General features: G+C 43.3%; 1 protein-coding gene and 1 pseudogene across 2 annotated transcripts; both read right to left on the bottom strand.

The window, feature by feature from the left end:
• Positions 1-486: 486 nt before the first annotated feature.
• On the bottom strand, positions 487-7553 carry LOC121561992 (claudin-15-like). Of its 2 annotated transcripts, XM_041874410.2 has the most exons (6): positions 7314-7553; positions 4868-5110; positions 1790-1954; positions 1458-1539; positions 1132-1245; positions 487-802 (listed from the first exon to the last, which is right to left on the bottom strand). In XM_041874410.2, exons 2-6 carry the CDS (start codon positions 5082-5084, stop codon positions 706-708), a joined length of 675 nt encoding a protein of 224 aa, XP_041730344.1. In that variant the 5' UTR covers positions 5085-5110; positions 7314-7553; the 3' UTR covers positions 487-705. The 2 variants fall into 2 exon arrangements, with proteins under 2 accessions (XP_041730344.1, XP_041730337.1); XM_041874403.2 differs by lacking the exons at positions 4868-5110; positions 7314-7553 and adding an exon at positions 3026-4812.
• A 5579-nt stretch (positions 7554-13132) lies between these two features.
• Positions 13133-19963, bottom strand: part of LOC121562036 — a 12109-nt pseudogene continuing 5278 nt past the window's right edge.

The following is a 19963-nucleotide window of genomic DNA, read 5'->3' as shown; positions in this document are numbered from 1 at the left end:
AGTGAAACAGATAATCTAGCACAGTGACGCCAGTTACATGAACCAATTACTCTATTTTGCCGTCTGAAGCAGTCCAACTGTAGATTTGTACAACAGATTCGGACCAAAGTATCTGGGTTAGACACATTGTAGACATAGCAGATGAAATGTTAAGTAAAGAATAGAATATCACATTTTTAATTTTGAGTGGAGAATTTCTTTAAATGTCCAGCAGAGAGCTGAGCAATCACAAGACATTACTTGAACATATGGCTATAGTCAGTTTAGAATCACAGGATTCACTATAAAAAGTACTGTATTTGATGTTTACCCACTGGGCACACACTGATTGAATCAACGTTGTTTCCACGTCATTTCAATGAAATTACGTTGAATCAATGTGGATTAGACGTCTGTACCCAGTGGGTATCTTTTCCATTCATTTGGAGTTGTGGCATAGCTTCTATTTTCTATTAATTTGGATATACAATATCAATAGAACAATAATCATCAACAGATACATTGTTTTATTTTCAACACATTTCAAAGTAATAAACATTGCATTAATATTCACAGTGACTCACTCAACTCAAGAAGACAACAAAAACTAAAATATATAACGGCAAATGCAAACCAGTGAAGTAACACTTTAGCGAAGTAACATATGAAAACAGACAAACAAACAATTTTATTTTTATTTTTTCAACACACACATTTTAAACTGCTTTAAACATAAGCTTTTGAACTCCCCGACTCTGACACAGGTGCTGCCCTGTAGATCTGTTGTCCACGGCCTGTTTTGGAGTAGTTGTTTGAATATCCCCTGTAAGACAAGTAGGGTACAATAGATTGGACAACAATGATTTCTTTGACTAGTTCATGTAACAGATGGTAAATTGCTAGCTAACTAGTGTTGGCTAGCCCATTACATGCCTGGAGACCTGAGATAGAGTTGTCCTCGCTTTGCCCAACGAAGACCATGGTTTTGGTAGGATAATGGTTAGCTTGCACATTAGCTTTGGGAGTAGGAAGTGTCTTTGGTTGCATCCCAAATGGCTATATAGTGCACTACTTTTGACCAGAGCCCTATAGTGCACTATATAGGGATTAGGGTGCAATTTGGGACTCAACTTTGTGGACGCAATTACTCACCCTGTTGGTGGTCCTGATGGACCCTTCTTACAGGAACAGCAGAGCATGACCCCACCCAGAATGGCCAGACAGGCAGCACCCCAGCCCATGTATAGACCTGCACCCAGCTCAAACCTACAGGGACAGAGAATTAATCAACTTGACCTGTGTGTGTGTGTTTGTGTGTGTACCCAAATCAGAATGATTCCTTCAATAAAATGTTTTTATGAACAAGGTTTTAATTGATTGGTTGAGTGATGTGACCTGACCGAAAAAAAATTAAACCTGGCCTTAATTAGAACGGCAATTCCCAGGCAGTACTTTCAGCTTTTGGGATGTGTACTCACCTTACTCCTGCAAAGAATGGATCATGGAACTCCTGTACCACCCGTGCAGCATACCATGACACAGCAGTCAAGGTGGAAAGACCTGTTGGAGAGGCAGATTGAAATGGTTGGTAAACGGCAGAAGAAAGAGAGATGGGAGGGGGGAGAGAGGGGAAGAGAGAGACAGAGAGAGAGAGAGAGAGAGAGGGGGAGAGGGGGGGAGAGAGGGAGAGAGAGAGAGAGGGAGAGGGAAGAGAGAGAGAGAGAGAGAGAGAGAGATAGATAGATAGATAGATAGATACTGTGAGAGGAGAGCTGAATAAAGCTGATGATGCTGGCAGTTGGGGACACACCTGATAAGATGAACAAGCTACCGCCGGTCAGAGCGATTTTGCCCTTCGCCTGTTCAGAAGTACTGCCGATCTTTGTGCATTTCAGCCCCAGCACTGACACAATGATGGACGCTAGACCCAGGAGCAGAGCGATGATCATCAGGGCTCGACATGCCTGTATGTAGCCTGAACACAGGAAGCGACAGAGTTCCAGTCAACAACAGACATTGGATAAAAAAAATAAAAATAAAAGATAGATAGAGAGCCTGAGTAGACTGGGACTTGGAGACAATACTAAAGGTAAAGGGAGGGAAATGTGCTCAACTCTATCCCCTTGCGTGTCTCACAACACACACACACACACACGCACTAAAGAAGGCATAGCAGAAACATTTGCAGGGTGTTCTAGTGGGACATGTTGCCTAAAGAAAATAAATAGACTTCAATTGCTGTTATCAAGCAAGTGCTGGTGGCCTTTTTTTTCATTGTTAGACACCGCTAAAGGCTTATATCAACTTCCTGTATGTCACATACAGAACACAAACAAATGGAGGCTTTAACTCAGATGTAGGATGTGTCTAAGATACAGAACTGTATCAATACATGGATCATTCATGTTTGCCGAAGAGACACTCCATTGAAAATATAAAGACAGATTGTGTTCCTCTTATTCTTAAAACATTTGGCAACATCTGGAATCTAACAAAACAGACTAGTTAAGGTTGTTGTATGTAATTGATAGACCTTTACACAGCAAAATCGCTTCACATAACATTAACCATTTGTTTAAGAAACAGAGTCGGCAAGTGACACAGAGGAGCAGGAAACGTTTCCCTTTACATTTTTTACATTTTAGTCATTTAGCAGACGCTCTTATCCAGAGCGACTTACAGTTAGCACATACATTATTTTATCGAACCCACAACCCTGGCGTTGCAAACGCCATGCTCTACCAACTGAGCTACATCCCCTGCCGGCCATTCCCTCCCCTACCCTGGACGACGCTGGGCCAATTGTGCGCCGCCCCATGGGTCTCCCGGTCGCGGCCGGCTACGACAGAGCCTGGATTCGAACCAGGATCTCTAGTGGCACAGCTAGCACTGCGATGCAGTGCCTTAGACCACTGCGCCACTCGGGAGAGTATTTAGAGTTCCCTTTGACCAGGGGTGTCAAACTAATTTGCCAATATTGTTTGGGACAGGTTTTGGAGATTATCTATTGGTCCAGTTTGGGAGTAGTAGTCAGTCCAGTACCTACCAGGCAAAGCGAGCATAGACTCAAAGTCTTTGCAGTTCCTGATGCCGGCGCTGTTCTCGGCACACGAGTGAAATAAATTCTGGAACTGGCGTGTGGATACGATGACACTGCCAGACACCGAGGACAACTTCCAGTAGTCATTGGCTAGTGAGGAGCCTGTGAGTAGCCAGCTCGCCACGCACAACAAAAACCCAGTTAGTTCCACCGCCGTCGACATGATCACCCAGAGTACACACACAGGTGTAGGAAAAGGCTTCCAAACTCTTGAGGTTGAAACCCTCAGACACACAGGATGATTGAAAATGGCCTTATGAGATGCAAGTTGTCGTTTGTCCTTGCTTGGTCTCCAATGTGCTGGATGTCTGTTGTCTTGTTTCAAACGCAGGGAACTTTAGTCTTTGCGCAGGGGTTGTAAATCAATAAGAGGCGTGTAAAAACCATAGGCTTCACCTATAAGGTGACGGTGACAAGGGTTTTGAGCTTAGGGGTGGTCTAAGGAGATAAACAATATGACAGATTGGTTCATCGAAATTGGTTTCAATTGGTTCATCGAAAGCAATGACACTGTTTGACTTTCTCAACTATTAAATCAGGAGTTTCACAATAGATACCTGCCATTGGAGTTTGCCATCGGTGTCTCCTTAGAATATACTCACTATTATTTTCAGGTTAGACAAAACTCTTTTAATCTCTCTCTGTAACAATTAAAGTACTCCGACCTTTGGTGGTAAGGTGACAGTTCTTCATTCTTATGAATGTGTGGTTATCTAGGAGTCTGTTGCAGTGTAATAGAGGCACACACACACACACACACACACACACACACACACACACACACACACACACACACACACACACTGAAAGGAAACTAAGGTCAGTGTGACTGTCAATGATTGACCGCGCGATGATACAATGATACTTGTGCGATTTACAACCCCTATTACCTTCATGGCCTGAAACTGAGACTTTATGGCCTGCATTCTTCAGTCTGAAGGTAGACAGTTGAAAGTATCAGTCACGTAGGAAAGGAAGTAAAAAATACTACCGTACTACAGTGCCCATATGAGAACAGCTTCAAAACGTCCTGCTGAGACTGAGGTTGTCCTAATATGGACACTGTACTATAGGCCTTCTACAATTTATTTCACAGATACAGTATGTCAGCTTCATCTACACAATACTTTTGTAATGCAAATCCTTCTTTAGATCTTTGCTCAGTTTCTTAATTAATTTGTGCTGTGTCGACACTTATCAAAGCAACACATTTACCTTACAAAGGTAAAACTACATCAAGAGTCTAAGGATTTTAATCAGCAGCCGAAATCTAACTGCTGGGTCACACTGTTGGCTGGAATTTATTAATCGAAAGCCGCCATTGCAATGTTTATACAGCGCTTTTGTCCACAAACTACTGTCCGTGCATACACACTCCTCATTTTGGAACTTGGAGGCATCTACCAGGGAAGGAACTATGTCTATGTGGTATCCGAGGAAGATGTTTACAACATTAAAATATTTGTATTTGCTGAGCAATCGCAATCCTGGCGGGGCAATCTGCGATTGGTAATTACATTTTGGACTTTTAAATTAATAACATGAACCCATATATTTTTGAAGACTACAAATTATAAATGCCTCATGAGCTCAAAACATGATTAAAACTATAGCTTGGATGGTCAGTCCTTGGATCCATAGCTCTGTCTTTGAATTTGAAAGTGGTTCCATTTCTCCAACACCATTCCTCAGCTGTTTACCAAAACAATTTTGTTGTTGCTTAAACTACAGATTGCCCCTTTAATATTGCATGTGAGTATTGCACTGAGCCCTGCATGTGTCTCTCACCTGGTAGCCCCAGTACAGTCTTGTATCTCTGGCACTGCACAGAGCCCAGGGACGTGGCTGCGCAGGTCATCCACAGGCCCTCGAACTGCCAGTTGTTGATTGTGACTGCCTCAGAGTGGCTGCGGACCCTCCAGGAATGGGAACTAGTGCAGCTGTTCTCCAGACACCAGCCAATCACCCCTAAAGACAGACCCAGGACCTGGAAGGCTAAAAGCATGGTGGTCCGTCCTGCCGCCTGATTTACTTGGAAGAGAGAAGGCAGAACAAAATGTTTTTGTTATGTAGTAGTTATGAACCTACAAACACTGTAGTGTTAGCGATATCCCAGTAGGCAAAACTGTTAGGCAATATGATGTATTTTATGTCATCACGGTCAGGTTGTATGATGGTTGTACAAGGACGTTTTGTTAACGTGGTTTTAGCAACCAGGAAAATATTTTATTTGAACAACCGACATGCAGTGCCTTCAGAAAATATTTATACCGCTTGACTTATTCCACATTTTGTTGTGTTAGTCTGAATTAAAAATAGATTACATTTTTAAAAATCTCACCCATCTACACACAATACCCCATAATGACAAAGTGAAAATATGTTTTTAGAAATGTGAGCAAATTTATTGAAAAAGAAATACAGAAATATCTCATTTACATTAGCATTCACACCCCTGAGTCAATACTTTGTAGAAGCACCTTTGGCAGCGATTACAGCTTTGAGTCATGTTGGGTATGTCTGTATCAGCTTTGCACATCTGTATTTGGGGATTTTCTCCCATTCTTCCTTGCAGATTTTCTCTAGCGTTGCTAAGTTAGATGGGGAGCGGCGGTGAACAGCAATCTTCAGATTTTCAATGGGATTCAGGTCTGGGCATTGGCTGGGCCGCTCAAGGACTTTCACATTATTGTTCGGAAACCATTCCAGCGTTGCTTTGGCTGTATGCTTGGGTCATTGTCTTGTTGGAAAGTAAATCTTCGCCCCCCCAGTCTGTCATTTGCACTCTGAAGCAGGTTCTCACCAAGTGTTTGCCTGTTTTTGGCTCCATTCATTGTTCCGCTCTATCCTTACCAGTCTCCTAGTTCCTGCCAGTGAAAAGCATCCCCACAGCATGATGCTGCCACCACCATGCTTCACGGTAGGGATGGTGTTAGATGGGTGATGAGCTATGCCTGGTTTTCTCCAGACATAGCGCTTTGCATTCAGGCCAAAGAGTAAATTTTTTGTCTCATCAGACAACATCATCTTTTGCCTTATGATCTCGGTCGTTCACGTGCCTTTTTGCAAACTCCAGGCATGCTGTCATGTGCCTTTTTTTCAGGTGTGGCTGGCCACACTCTCATAAAGCCCAGATTGGTGAAGTGCTGTAGAGACTGTTGTCCTTCTGGCAGGTTCTCCCAAGCCAAGGAACTATGTAGTTCTGTCAGAGTGGTCATTGGGTTCTTGGTCACCTCCCTGACCAAGGTCCTTCTTGCCCGGTTGCTCAGTTTGGTCGGACGGCCAGCTCTAGGCAGAGTCTGGGTAGTTCCATATTTTTTCCCAATGATGGAGACCACTGTGCTCTTGGAAACTTTCAACACTCTAGAAATTGTTTTATACCCTTCCCCAGATATACTGTACTGTATGTCTCATCACAATTCTATCTCGTAGATCTTATGGGATATTGTGTGTAGATGGTTGAGAACAAACATCTATTTAATCCATTGTGAATTCAGGCTGTAACACAAAACAAAATGTGGAATAAGTCAAGGGGTATAAATACTTTCTGAAGGCACTGTATGTCCTTCCCATGACGTCTTGATCTCGTCATGAAAAATGCAACTTTACCTGGTTGTAACAGACATCAGATGGTTGTAAACTGATTATATGTCTTCTCAACCAGAAAACCAGTTTACAACCAAAAAAGGATGTCATGGGGACATGGTGTGCAATTTCTTCCCCAGCTGGGTAGTGTGTACCACAGGAGGTTGGTGGCAGCTTAATTGGGGATGGGCTCATGGTAGTGGCTGGAGTTGAATAAGTGGAATGGTATCAAATACAAACACATGGTTTCCATGTGTTTGATGCCATTCCATTCACTCCATTCCAGCCATTATTATGAGCCGTTCTCCCCACAGCAGCCTCCACTGGTGTGTACCTACCAGTGCTTCAGGGGAAATATATTTGTAAGTCACAAACTTATCAATCTGTAGTAAAGTGATCGAATGGAAGGAACGTTGAAAGTTTTCACTATAGCAAATCATACCAAACAAAACAACCGTTCAATACAAAATGTCCTTTGCCAATCATATATAACATTGATAAATTAAACACAATCCATCGAAATGTTTAGAGAAATCTGATCGCAAGGAATTAAATGATTTGCTGAGACTATGTTACACCGTCCAGATGAGTATACCGTATAAACCAATCTCTCAAACAAAGAAATGGAAAAGTAAACCAATTTACTTACTGTTTCTGTGATGAGCTTGACTTGAACTTTCGGTCTTTGTTACTGTGTCTGCTGTGTTGTTGAATGGTATTTTGTATCCTGTGTTGTTCGAGTCTAGTTTGTGTTTCTATCCACTTGTTCTATTCAGGTGTTTAACACCAGTTGTCTGTTTCCCTGGTGGGCTATGGAAGAAGTAAGTTGGAAGAAGAGAGCGTGAAGGGTATTTTTTGGAACAGAGGCTGTGGTCCCACTGAGGTGATATTTGGGTATCGGGTGGATCAATGACCCTTCAAAACAACCTCCCACTTTGAGCATACATGCTCACCTCTGCACGTGGCCTACTACTCTCCCCCATATCTGCACTGTGGGTTCAATGGACTGCGTCCCAAATGGCACCCTATTCCCTATATAGTGCACTACATTTGACCAGAGCCCATACGCACGAACACACTGAAAAGCAACAGATCTAAAACTCACAGAGAAACTACTGCTCACTTTTTCAAACACACAATCGCATTATACACCAGGGTCAATTCCCATTTAAACTTCAAGTGAAGTGAAATTCACACCAAAAATAAATGGCACCTTTTTAATTCTTGACTTTTAACTGAATTTAAATGGAATTGAACCAAACCCTGTGATACACAATTAAGGACACAATGATACAGTTACGGAGAAAATGACTTAGGATGCATCGCAAATGGAACCCTATACATGTACTGTATAGTGCACTACTTTTGATCAAAGTCCTAGTCTAAAGTAGTCCCCATTAAGGGAACAGGGTGCTATTTGGGAAGCGGATTTAAAGGAGAATCTAATTCTGAGAAAAAGACAGCAGTTATAATTAGCTAAATACTGTTTTGACTCTAACGGCAGCATAAACAGTGGCCATTCTCATTATTTTTTTCAAGTATCACAACCGGGAAGAGTCAAGAGAAGACTTCCTCTCCTCGTCTACAACTCTTACCAGACACAGTCTCTGGCTTTTTCCCCAATGACCGTTTGTGGACTTTGGTCATTTTATTTGTCTATTTTACATCAATATCCTAACCCGCCAGCACCAAAGTTACAGTGAAGCCCAGATGACAATTTAAGCCCAAAATGCTTAAAAAGCTAAATTCAAATGCCTGTTAATGCCAATTTCAGAATAATATGACATCATGAAACAATAACATCCTGTTTAAAAACAAAAAGGGCACATGACTTCTGATAAAGGCGTGAGTGACTTCCTTCCTGTATCCAGGTGACAACTGTGATTCAGGGGTACAAAGTCTGTCCTACTGTATCTGTAATTCCTGCTACTGAAAAGATGTATAGTTTTATGGCTTAGTTAATGGTTTACTGGTGAAGGAGCAAAGTCCATCACCTTTCTCAGTTTGATAGACATGAGACTCTTTTAGTGAAATAGGAAATAGAAATGCAATCCTACCATGGTAAAAACAGTACAGATGGAAAGAAACCACAGTAGAGCTACAGTGAGGGAAAAAGGTATTTGATCCCCTGCTGATTTTGTACGTTTGCCCACTGACAAAGAAATGATCAGTCTATAATTTTAATGGTAGGTTTATTTGAACAGTGAGAGACAGAATAACAACGAAAAAATCCAGAAAAACGCATGTCAAAAATGTTATAAATTGATTTGCATTTTAATGAGGGAAATAAGTATTTGACCCCCTCTCAATCAGAAAGATTTCTGGCTCCCAGGAGTCTTTTATACAGGTAACGAGCTGAGATTAGGAGCACACTCTTAAAGGGAGTGCTCCTAATCTCAGCTTGTTACCTGTATAAAAGACACCTGTCCACAGAAGCAATCAATCAATCAGATTCCAAACTCTCCACCATGGCCAAGACCAAAGAGCTCTCCAAGGATGTCAGGGACAAAATTGTAGACCTACACAAGGCTGGAATGGGCTACAAGACCATCACCAAGCAGCTTGGTGTGAAGGTGACAACAGTTGGTGTGATTATTCGCAAATGGAAGAAACACAAAAGAACTGTCAATCTCCCTCAGCCTGGGGCTCCATGCAAGATCTTACCTCGTGGAGTTGCAATGATCATGAGAACGGTGAGGATCTTGTCAATGATCTCAAGGCCTTCCTAATTGACCTGGCCCAGGTATCCTGGATGGATATAGATCTCATTCCGTCAGTAGAGGATGCCTGGTTGTTCCTTAAAAGTAATTTCCTCTCAATCTTAAATAAACATGCCCCATTCAAAAAATACAGAACTAAGAACCGATATAGCCCCTGGTTCTCCTCAGACTTGACTGCCCTTGACCAGCACAAAAACATCCTGTGGCGTACAGCATTAGCATCAAATAGCCCCCGCGATATGCAACTTTTCAGGGAAGTTAGGAACCAATATACACAAGCAGTCAGGAAAGCAAAGGCTAACTTTTTCAAACAGAAATTTGCATCCTGTAGCACTAACTCCAAAAAGTTTTGGGACACTGTAAAGTCCATGGAGAATAAGAGCACTTCCTCCCAGCTGCCCACTGCACTGAGGCTAGGAAACACTATCACCACCGATAAATCTACAATAATCGAGAATTTCAACAAGCATTTTGCTACAGCTGGCCATGCTTTCCATCTGGCTACCACTAACCCGGCCACCAACTCTGCACCCTCTGCTGCAACTTGCCCATGCCCCCCGCTTCTCCTTCCCACACAAATTCAGACAGCTGATGTTTTGAAAGCGCTGCAAAATCTGGACCCCTACAAATCAGCTGGGCTAGACAATCTGGACCCTTTCTTTCTAAAACTAGCCACCAAAATTGTCGCTACCCCTATTACTAGTCTGTTCAACCTCTCTCTTTCATAACGTCTGAGATCCCCAGAGATTGAAAGCTGCCACGGTCATCCCCCCTCTTCAAAGGGGTGACACTCTAGATCAAACTGCTACAGACCTATATCCATCCTGCCCTGCCTTTCGAAAGTATTCGAAAGCCAAGTTAACAAACAGATCATCGACCATTTCGAATACCACCGTACCTTCTCTGCTATGCAATCCGGTTTCCGAGCTGGTCACGGGTGCACTTCAGCCACGCTCAAGGTCCTAAACGATATTATAACCGCGATTGATAATAGACAGTACTGTGCAGCCGTCTTCATCGACCTGGCCAAGGCTTTCGACTCTGTCAACCACCGCATTCTTATTGGCAGACTAAATAGCCTTGGTTTCTCAAATGACTGCCTCGCCTGGTTCACCAACTACTTCTCAGATAGAGTTCAGTGTGTCAAATCGGAGGGCCTGTTGTCTGGACCTATGGCAGTCTCTATGGGGGTGCCACAGGGTTCAATTCTTGGGCCGACACTTTTCTCCGTGTATATCAATGATGTCGCTCTTGCTGCTGGTGACTCTCAGATCCACCTCTCACGCAGACGACACCATTTGTATACATCTGGCCCTTCATTGGACACTGTGTTAACAAACCTCCAAACGAGCTTCAATGCCATACAACAATCCTTCAGTAGCCTCCAACTGCTCTTAAACACTAGTAAAACTAAATGCATGCTTTTCAATCGAACGCTGCTGGCACCCGCCCACCCGACTAGAATCACCACTCTCGGCGGGGTCTGACCTAGAAGTATGTGGACAACTACAAATCACCTAGGTGTCTGGTTAGACTGTAAACTCAACTTCCAGACTCACATAAAGAATCTCCAATCCAAAGTTAAATCTAGAATCGGCTTCCTATTTCGCAATAAAGCCTCCTTCACTCATGCTGCCAAACATGCCCCGTAAAACTGACTATCCTACCGATCCTTGACTTCGGCGATGTAATTTACAAAATAGCCTCCAACACTCTACTCAGCAAATTGGATGTAGTCTATCACAGTGCCATCCGTTTTGTCTCCAAAGCCCCATACACTACCCACCACTGTGACCTGTACGCTCTTGTTGGCTGGTCCTCACTACATGTTCGTCGTCAAACCCACTGGCTCCAGGCCATCTATAAATCACTGCTAGGCAAATCCCGCCTTATCTTAGCTCATTGGTCACCATAGCAGCGCCCACCCGTAGTCTGCGCTCCAGCAGGTATATCTCACTGGTCATTCCCAAAGCCAACACCTCCTTTGGCCGCCATTCCTTCCAGTTCTCTGCTGCCCAATGACTGGAACGAATTGCAAAAATCTCTGAAGCTGGAGACTCTTATCTCCCTCAATAACTTTAAGCATCAGTTGTCAGAGCACCTTACCGATCACTGCACCTGTACACAGCCCATCTGAAATTAGCCCACCCAACTACCTCATCCCTATATTGTTATTTATTTTGCTCTTTTGCACCCCAGTATCTCTATTTGCACATAATCTCTTGCACATCTAGCATTCCAGTGTTAATACTATTGTAATTATTCTGCACTATAGCCTATTTATTGCCTTACCTCCATAACTTGCTACATTTGCACACACTGTATATATATTTTCTGTTGTATTTCTGACTTTATGTTTTTTACCCCATATGTAACTCTGTGTTGTTTTTTATTGCACTACTTTGCTTTATCTTGGCCAGGTCGCAGTTGTAAATGAGAACCTGTTCTCAACTGGCTTACCTGGTTAAATAAAGGTGAAATAAAAAAATAAAAATAAAAAAAAGGCAGCTGGGACCATAGTCACCAAGAAAACAATTGGTAACACACTACACCGTGAAGGACTGAAATCCTGCAGCGCCCGCAAGGTCCCCCTGCTCAAGAAAGCACATATACATGCCCATCTAAAGTTTGCCAATGAACATCTGAATGATTCAGAGGAGAACTGGGTGAAAGTGTTGTGGTCAGATGAGACCAAAATCGAGCTCTTTGGCATCAACTCAACTCGCCGTGTTTGGAGGAGGAGGAATGCTGCCTATGACCCCAAGAACACCATCCCCACCGTCAAACATGGAGGTGGAAACATTATGCTTTGGGGGTGTTTTTCTGCTAAGGGGACAGGACAACTTCACAGCATCAAAGGGACGATGGACTGGGCCATGTACCGTCAAATCTTGGGTGAGAACCTCCTTCCCTCAGCCAGGGCATTAAATGGGTCGTGGATGGGTATTCCAGCATGACATTGACCCAAAACACACGGCCAAGGCAGGAGTGGCTCAAGAAGAAGCACATTAAGGTCCTGGAGTGGCCTAGCCAGTCTCCAGACTTTAATCCCATAGAAAATCTGTGGAGGGAGCTGAAGGTTCGAGTTGCCAAACGTCAGGCTCGAAACCTTAATAACTTGGAGAAGATCTGCAAAGAGGAGTGGGACAAAATCCCTCCTGAGATTTGTGCAAACCTGGTGGCCAACTACAAGAACCGTCTGACCTCTGTGATTGCCAACAGGTTTTTGCCACCAAGTACTAAGTCATGTTTTGCAGAGGGGTCAAATACTTATTTCCCTCATTAAAATGCAAATCAATTTATAACATTTTTGACATGCGTTTCTGGATTTTTTTGTTGTTATTCTGTCTCCCACTGTTCAAATAAACCTACTGTCACAATCGTTGACGAACGAGAAGGACCAAGGCGCAGCGTGATATGCATTCATGTTTATTTATATTGAATAAACACCACGACAAAACAACAAAATTAACGATACGTGACGTCCTACGGTACACACACCAAACCTCACACGGAACAAGATCCCACAACCCACTAGTGCCAAAAGGCTGCATAAGTATGGTCCCCAATCAGAGACAACGAGCTACAGCTGCCTCTGATTGGGAACCACACCGGCCAACATAGATCTAGACATACTAGATTCTACAACAATGAACAAACACAACAAGGAAAATCACACCCCTGACTCAACAAATAAGAGTCCTCAGAGTCAGGGCGTGACACCTACCATAAAAATTATAGACTGATCATGTCTTTATCAGTGGGTAAACATACAAAATCAGCAGGGGATCAAATACTTTTTCCCCCTCACTGTATAGCCTGGAACACAAGACAAATACACATTTTATTTGGTTCAAATAACAAACAAAAATTATTTAATCTACAACAAACATTAAGAACACCTGCTCTTTTGCAGGGACCAGAGAATAATTAGTGCTTTTGACTGTAGACATCATCATATACACGTATATCATCATATAAAACACATAATTGGTTTTGACACTGTAGCTCCCTAGCCATCCCCTGTACTGACAGTGGGAGGGGTTTCGTGACCATGTGGTTTTCGTATCTTAGGGTTTAGGCCTCCACCTCAGCATTTGGGGAGATGATGACGACCTGTAGGCTCCTGGGTCCGTGTTCACATATAATCTTACTCATTATGATGTAAAAGGCCAAACTAATCCTAGATCAAACACTTTGTGAATGCAGGCCCTAGTGTAACTCAACAATGTGTCCCCAGTGAGTCCTCTCCTCTTTTCTCACATACACATAAAAGCATGATTAACACAAAAGCCCTGCATTCTTTTGTATTGTGAGTGAGTGAGTGAGTAAGAGAGAGAGACAGAGAGAGAGAGAGAAAGCACTGAATGCAAATGGCATTTACATGTGTGAGTGTGAGAGAGACAAACGTAGAGCTTGTGTGTGTGGGGTAAATGGAGAGTTGGGCTTTGGTTTGTGTGGCCAGCAAGGCTGTTGATGCTATTGACACTTCTGTCATCTGTTAATTTATACATAACAGCCAAGGCCAGTCCATCCATATGCATTCACCCAGTCCAGTGCGCTCTACAGGGGGCCGCTACCACCGTTTCCACCCCAACCAGGACCCTTCGTCCTAAGGTCGTGCCACACCTTCACTAGGGGCTCGCGGTTCTACCATATCAGCTCGTGGCCATACATGATGTACCAGCTGCAAAAAAAAAAAAAGAGCGAGAGAGTATAGGTGAGGAACATATAGAGATCGGAAGAGAGGTAGAACAACAGAGCTCAAACGAGACTAAAAGAATAGATCTTAATTTGTCAATTTTCGGCTGTCGTAGTACCCGACCCAACACCAGACATGTACGCGATAGGTTGGGAGCAGCACAGGGTAAGAAGAAGACTGGAGCAGTTTGGAGGAGGGAGGGGTTAGAGGATTAAGTGCCCCCCAAACACAATCAGCAAAGCTGGGGTATTGTGGAGAAGATGGTCAAAGACAGCTAGCTTGACTAGATGTTGAGATATTTTGTTGCTGCCCTGTGCAACAGTCAGTTTAATGGGGATGAGTGTGTGAGAGAGTAATTTAATAAGTGAGTGAGAGCAGACAGACAGATGGACTTGAAGCTAACTTGCATGCCAAAAAGTGTTCCGCCTAGCTGAACAGTGAGACTTACATGCCAAAAATAGCTCCGCCTAGATGGGCCACGTGGTCGAAGTACCGCCATCCTAAAACTAGGCCAGCTGTGTCCATGGCTACTATGCCTTTCAATGCCTGGACAGGAGAAGATAAAAATTATGGTGTGAATAAACAGGACAGCAAAGAACTTCCTGGAGTCACACTTACATTTTAGTCATTTAGCAGACGCGATCAAGAGTGACTTACAGTGCATTCGTCTTAAGATAGCTAGGAAGAACAAGCAGTCATAGTAAGTACGTTTTCCTCAATAAAGTAGCTATCAGCAAAGTCAGAGCTACTAAGGGGGAGAAAAGAAAGTCAAGTGCGAGTGTTAGTGTTAGTTCACAAAAGGCATTTTTATTTATTTATTATTTATTTGGGGGAGTTAATAAGAGATAATCAGTGAGAGCTCCCCTGGTGTGTGTATCCTTCAAACAGCATGCTTGATGGCAATTTTGTTGTTAGTCAATGTCACAGCTTGCTAGCAAGAGCTGCCCTCTCCCGATTGGCCGTCAGGCGGCCGCGTTGCTGAAATGTGCATAAACGTGGGAAATGTTCGTAAACGTGGGAAATGTTCGAACTCCGGTCACTAGCTCTCTAGTTGCGGTGTCTCCTCCTATCTTTGAAAATGACTGGTTGCTGGTAGCTAGGTCGCTGATTATCTCAGTAAATGTGCACAGCAGGTCACATAACACACCCTACTAAAGGCATTTCACACAAAGCCACAATAAGACCAAATCCTAATTGTCAAAACACATACCAAATCAGACATACCAACACACATCGTACCAAAAATCTGAAATACCAACAATACTAAATCCCCAAGTAGCATAGAAATGTGTCCAAAATGCATACGTTGTGATTCCAGAATGGTAATTGTAAACATGCACATCGATGGACAGTTTGTGACTACATTCTGATTCTGTACCCTTCTCCTGAACTGTACACATGTACACTCTAGTGATGGGGGGGGGAATTGATATATACACTGAACAAAAATATAAATGCAACATGCAACAATTTTACAGAGTTACAGTTCATATAAGGAAATCAGTCAATTGAAATAAATAAATTAAGCACTAATCTATGGATTTCACATGACAGGGCAGGGGCGCAGCCATGGGTGGGCCTAGGAGGGCATAGGCCCACTCACTTGGGAGCCAGGCACACCCACTGGGGAGCCAGGCCCAGCCAATCAGAATGGGTTTTTTCCCACAAAAGGGCTTTATTACAGACAGAAATACTCCTCAGTTTCTTCAGCTGTCCGGGGTCTCAGACAGGTGAAGAAGCTGGATGTGGAGGTCCTGGGCTGGCGTGGTTACACGTGGTCTGCGGTTGTGAGGCCGGTTGAACGTACTGCCAAATTCTCTAAAACGACGTTGGAGGCGGCTTATGGTAGGGAAATGAACATACAATTCTCTGGCAACAGCTCTGAACGACATTCCTGCAGTCAGCATGCCAATTGCACGCTCCCTCAAACCTTGAGACATCTGTGGCATTGTGTTGTGTAACAAAACTGCACATTTTAGAGTGGCTTTTTATTGTCCCCAGCAGAAGGTGCACCTGTGTAATGATCATGCTGCTTAATCAGCTTCTTGATATGCTACACCTGTCAGGTGGATGGATTATCTTGGCAAAGGAGAAATGCTCACTAACAGGGATGTAAACAAATCTGAGAAATAAGCTTTTTGTGCACCTGGAACATTTCTGGGACCATTTATTTCAGCTCATGAAACATGGGCCCAACACTTTACATGTTGCGTTTATATTTTTGTTCAGTATAGTTACATATTGGGATATTATTTTTTACTATATAACGTATCATTTTGACAATATCGCAATATTATTTTTGCATTAGTTTGCTGTACCTGCACCAGAATTCCAGTATTTTTCCTTCATAGCTTGGTCTTCTTAGCATCTTCTTTTTAAATAGGGAACGAGCACTTATGATTTCAGCACTTTTATTTCCATGACTGATCAAAACTTATTTTCTCATGGCTCTCTTGTCCCTCTGCAGCAGACATATGTTTGGAACATCGAATCGCAATACAATCAAAGTATCGAATCGCAATACATATCGTATCATGATAATATTGTATTGTGAGGTGCCTGGCAATTCCCAGCCTTAGTACACTCCCCCTCATGGGTATGAGGAATATGGTGAAAACTCCCTCCATCCAAGCTTGCACCAATCCAATACTTTTAAAGGGAAACTTCAGAATTGTATTCATATTCATCATCTCCAGCACCACCCCATCAATAACATATGTGAAAATGGTGCATTTCTATGTTTTGTAGTAAAAAAGACTGAGGAAGATAAGTGTTTCCAATGACATCATTGGTATTTTTTGTGTGATTTTTACCAATTGTGAGTAGGCATTGCCTACTAATTGGTTGATGAGTTCACTGGAAACACTTATCTTTCTCCATATTTCTTTACTACAAAACATAGAAACGCACAATTTTTACATATGTTGATGTTGGGGTAGTGCTGGAGATGATGAATTTGAAGTTGAAATATTGTCAAACTTTCCTTTAAATGCTTGAGTGCACACTTCTGGAGATGGGTAGAAAATCGGAATGTAGCCTCTGTGTGGTTAAGTGTGCTGTAAGGGTTGTTCACTCACATTGCCTGCAGAGAATGCATACATGGGGAGGAAGATGATTGCCAGCTTAGCCTCTGGCATTTTGGTACAAACGGCAGCCAAGACTGTCATGATGGCTCCTGACTGGAGAGGGCAGGAAGTGAACAGGAAGTGATGTTAGAGACAGGAAGTAAAGGGGAATAACACAGGAAGTCTAAAATGTTGGTGCTTACCACTCCAAGAGAGGGACCTAAGCGCCCGCTGGCTGTCTTACACGCATAGCTGAACATCGTAGAGATAACACCTGGCAATGAGGAGATGATTAATTATTTATCTGAAAATAAGTCTATTAATCTGTCTATTACATTCTAACGTTTCTGTCTCTCACACACGCGTGCTGGTACCTGCAGACATGTAGACGGCCATGAACTGCTCCCTGCCTAGCATGGAGACGACGCTGGAGGAGAAGCTCCAGAGGACGTACATGTTGGCCGCCATGTGGAAGATGGAGTAGTGGCTGAACGTGGACAGGAGCATGGGGAAACACAGGGTTTCTGTGGGTAGGGCACAGACAGGAGGAGGAGGAGATCAGGGACGTGTTCATTAGGAACGGGGAGGGATCTACCTGTATTTGTCCTATAAGAAATATTTTCATTGCAAAATGTTTCGCTAGGGTTTGCTACTGTGTGCACTATTTCTTATTGGACAAGTCTTTTCAGATTATAATCTGTCTATAGAGGCTGTATATTTGTTAATATTAATTTTTAATGCCGTTTTTACTGTAAGAGCTTAGGTGAGTCGATTTTTTAATATTTATTTATTACATATGTCAAATAAACTGGATCTCTGCCTCTGTCCGTTTTAATAGTAATAAAGTGTCATGATTAGGGCCCCTAGTTTTGCCTGACCATGTGACCTGACAAGGAAAAACTATAGCCTATAACAAGGGCCCCGGAGATTTTCCTGGTCAGGTCACGTTTTGAAGAAAAACTCAGCGCCCTAATCATGACACTTGATTACTATTAACGCCTCCTGAGGCAGAGATCAAGTTAAGTGTATTTGTCATTTGAGATGATAGGACAGTTTCCCCTACTCACTGGAGGCAGGGTTGGATGTGAAGTATTTGATCAGTGAGCGCTGGAGGGATGGTACTCTCCAACAGCAAAACACCACAGCATTAGCAGCTATGATCCCTGAGAGAGAGGAGGAGAGGAGTAGAAAAATACATAATGAATGAGAGATGAGAGAGAGATTAGTGGATAATGAAAGAGATTGGGGGGATGTTCCCTTGAGCAAGGAACCTAAACCCCTAAACTGCTCATTGGGCACTGCAATGCGACTGCCCTCTGCTCCAGCCTTTCCAACCTAATGTGTGTTTATGTGTATCGAAGTGGTTGAGTACATTTCTGTCTCGTACGGACAAAAAGTATATATTACCGTATTTTCCGCACTATAAGGCGCACCTTCAATGAATGGCCTATTTTAGAACTGTTTTCATATATAGGGCGCACCGGATTATAAAGCGCATAGAATAGAAGATACTGCAGTCAAACGTTTGACTGGGGTTGCGTTATGCATCCACTAGATGGAGCTGTGCTAAAGGGAATGTCAACAAAACAGTCAGATAAAGTCAAACTTTATTAAGCGTTCTGACAACTCCGTTCACTCCCATGGTAACGTTGTTCAAACGTTAATGTGCATATTAACAATATCTCCCAGCCTTGCTCACTCTTCTCCCAAACGTGGAGGGAACTTTTCCCTGATTCAGTAAACACGTAGTAAAAAGAAACAGTCTGATACCACTAAATCAACGCGTTAGTGCATAACTCAACATTGTTCAGTTACGTATAACACGTAAAGCTCACTTTTTTCAGTTCATTCCCGTCCACGAATCCCTCGAATTCTTCTTCTTCAGTGTCCGAATTGAACAGTTGGGCGACTACGGCATCCAACCTGCCCGGCTCCCTCTCGTCATTATCCGAGTCAGTGTCGCTGCTGTTGCCTGGCAGTTCAGAGATTATTCCTGCCTTCGTGAAAGCTTTGACCACAGTTGAGACTGATATATCAGCCCAGGCATCCACGATCCATTGGCAGATAGTGGCGTAAGTCGCCGGCGCTGTCTCCCCGTCTTGGTGAACGTGTGTTCGCCTTCTGTCATCCACTGCTCCCACGCAGCTCGCAGTCTAGCTTTGAACGCCCTGTTGACACCAATATCTAGCGGCTGGAGTTCTTTAGTGAATCCACCGGAATGACGGCAAGCTCCGAATTAGTTTGCTTCACTTGTTTTTTGACAGCATCGGTGATATGGGCGCGCATTGAGTCGTAGATCAATAGGGACGGAGCTGTGTGGAAAAAGCCACCCGGTCTCTTGACATAAATTTCTCTCAGCCACTCACTCATCTTTTCCTCATCCATCCATCCCTTCGGGCTAGCTTTGATGACGACGCCGGCTGGAAAGTTTTCTTTTGGCAAGGTCTTCCTCTTGAAAATAACCATGAGTGGAAGTTTCTGGCCATTAGCCTGGCAGGCGAGAACTACAGTGAAGGATGACTTCTCATTCCCTGTGGTGCGTACAGACACCGTACTGGTCCCCGTTTTCTCCACAGTGCGGTTCACGGGAATATCAAAGGTGAGTGGAACCTCGTCCATGTTGGTGATGTGCTCTGGCCGGATCTTCTTTTCAGTGATCTTCTTTTTGCAGTATGCGCGGAAAGTGACCAGCTTTTCTTGGTAATCTTTTGGCAGTTGCTGCGAGACGGTAGTTCGTGTGCGGATGGAGAGATTACGTATTTTCATAAAACGAAAGCACCAAGAAGGACCGCCTCGAAATTCATCGATGATC

The sequence above is a fragment of the Coregonus clupeaformis genome, chromosome 5 (assembly GCF_020615455.1).
Source record: "Coregonus clupeaformis isolate EN_2021a chromosome 5, ASM2061545v1, whole genome shotgun sequence".
Taxonomy (NCBI): domain Eukaryota; kingdom Metazoa; phylum Chordata; class Actinopteri; order Salmoniformes; family Salmonidae; genus Coregonus; species Coregonus clupeaformis.
Note: the sequence above shows the minus strand (reverse complement) of the source record. Positions and strands in the feature narration are given on the sequence as shown.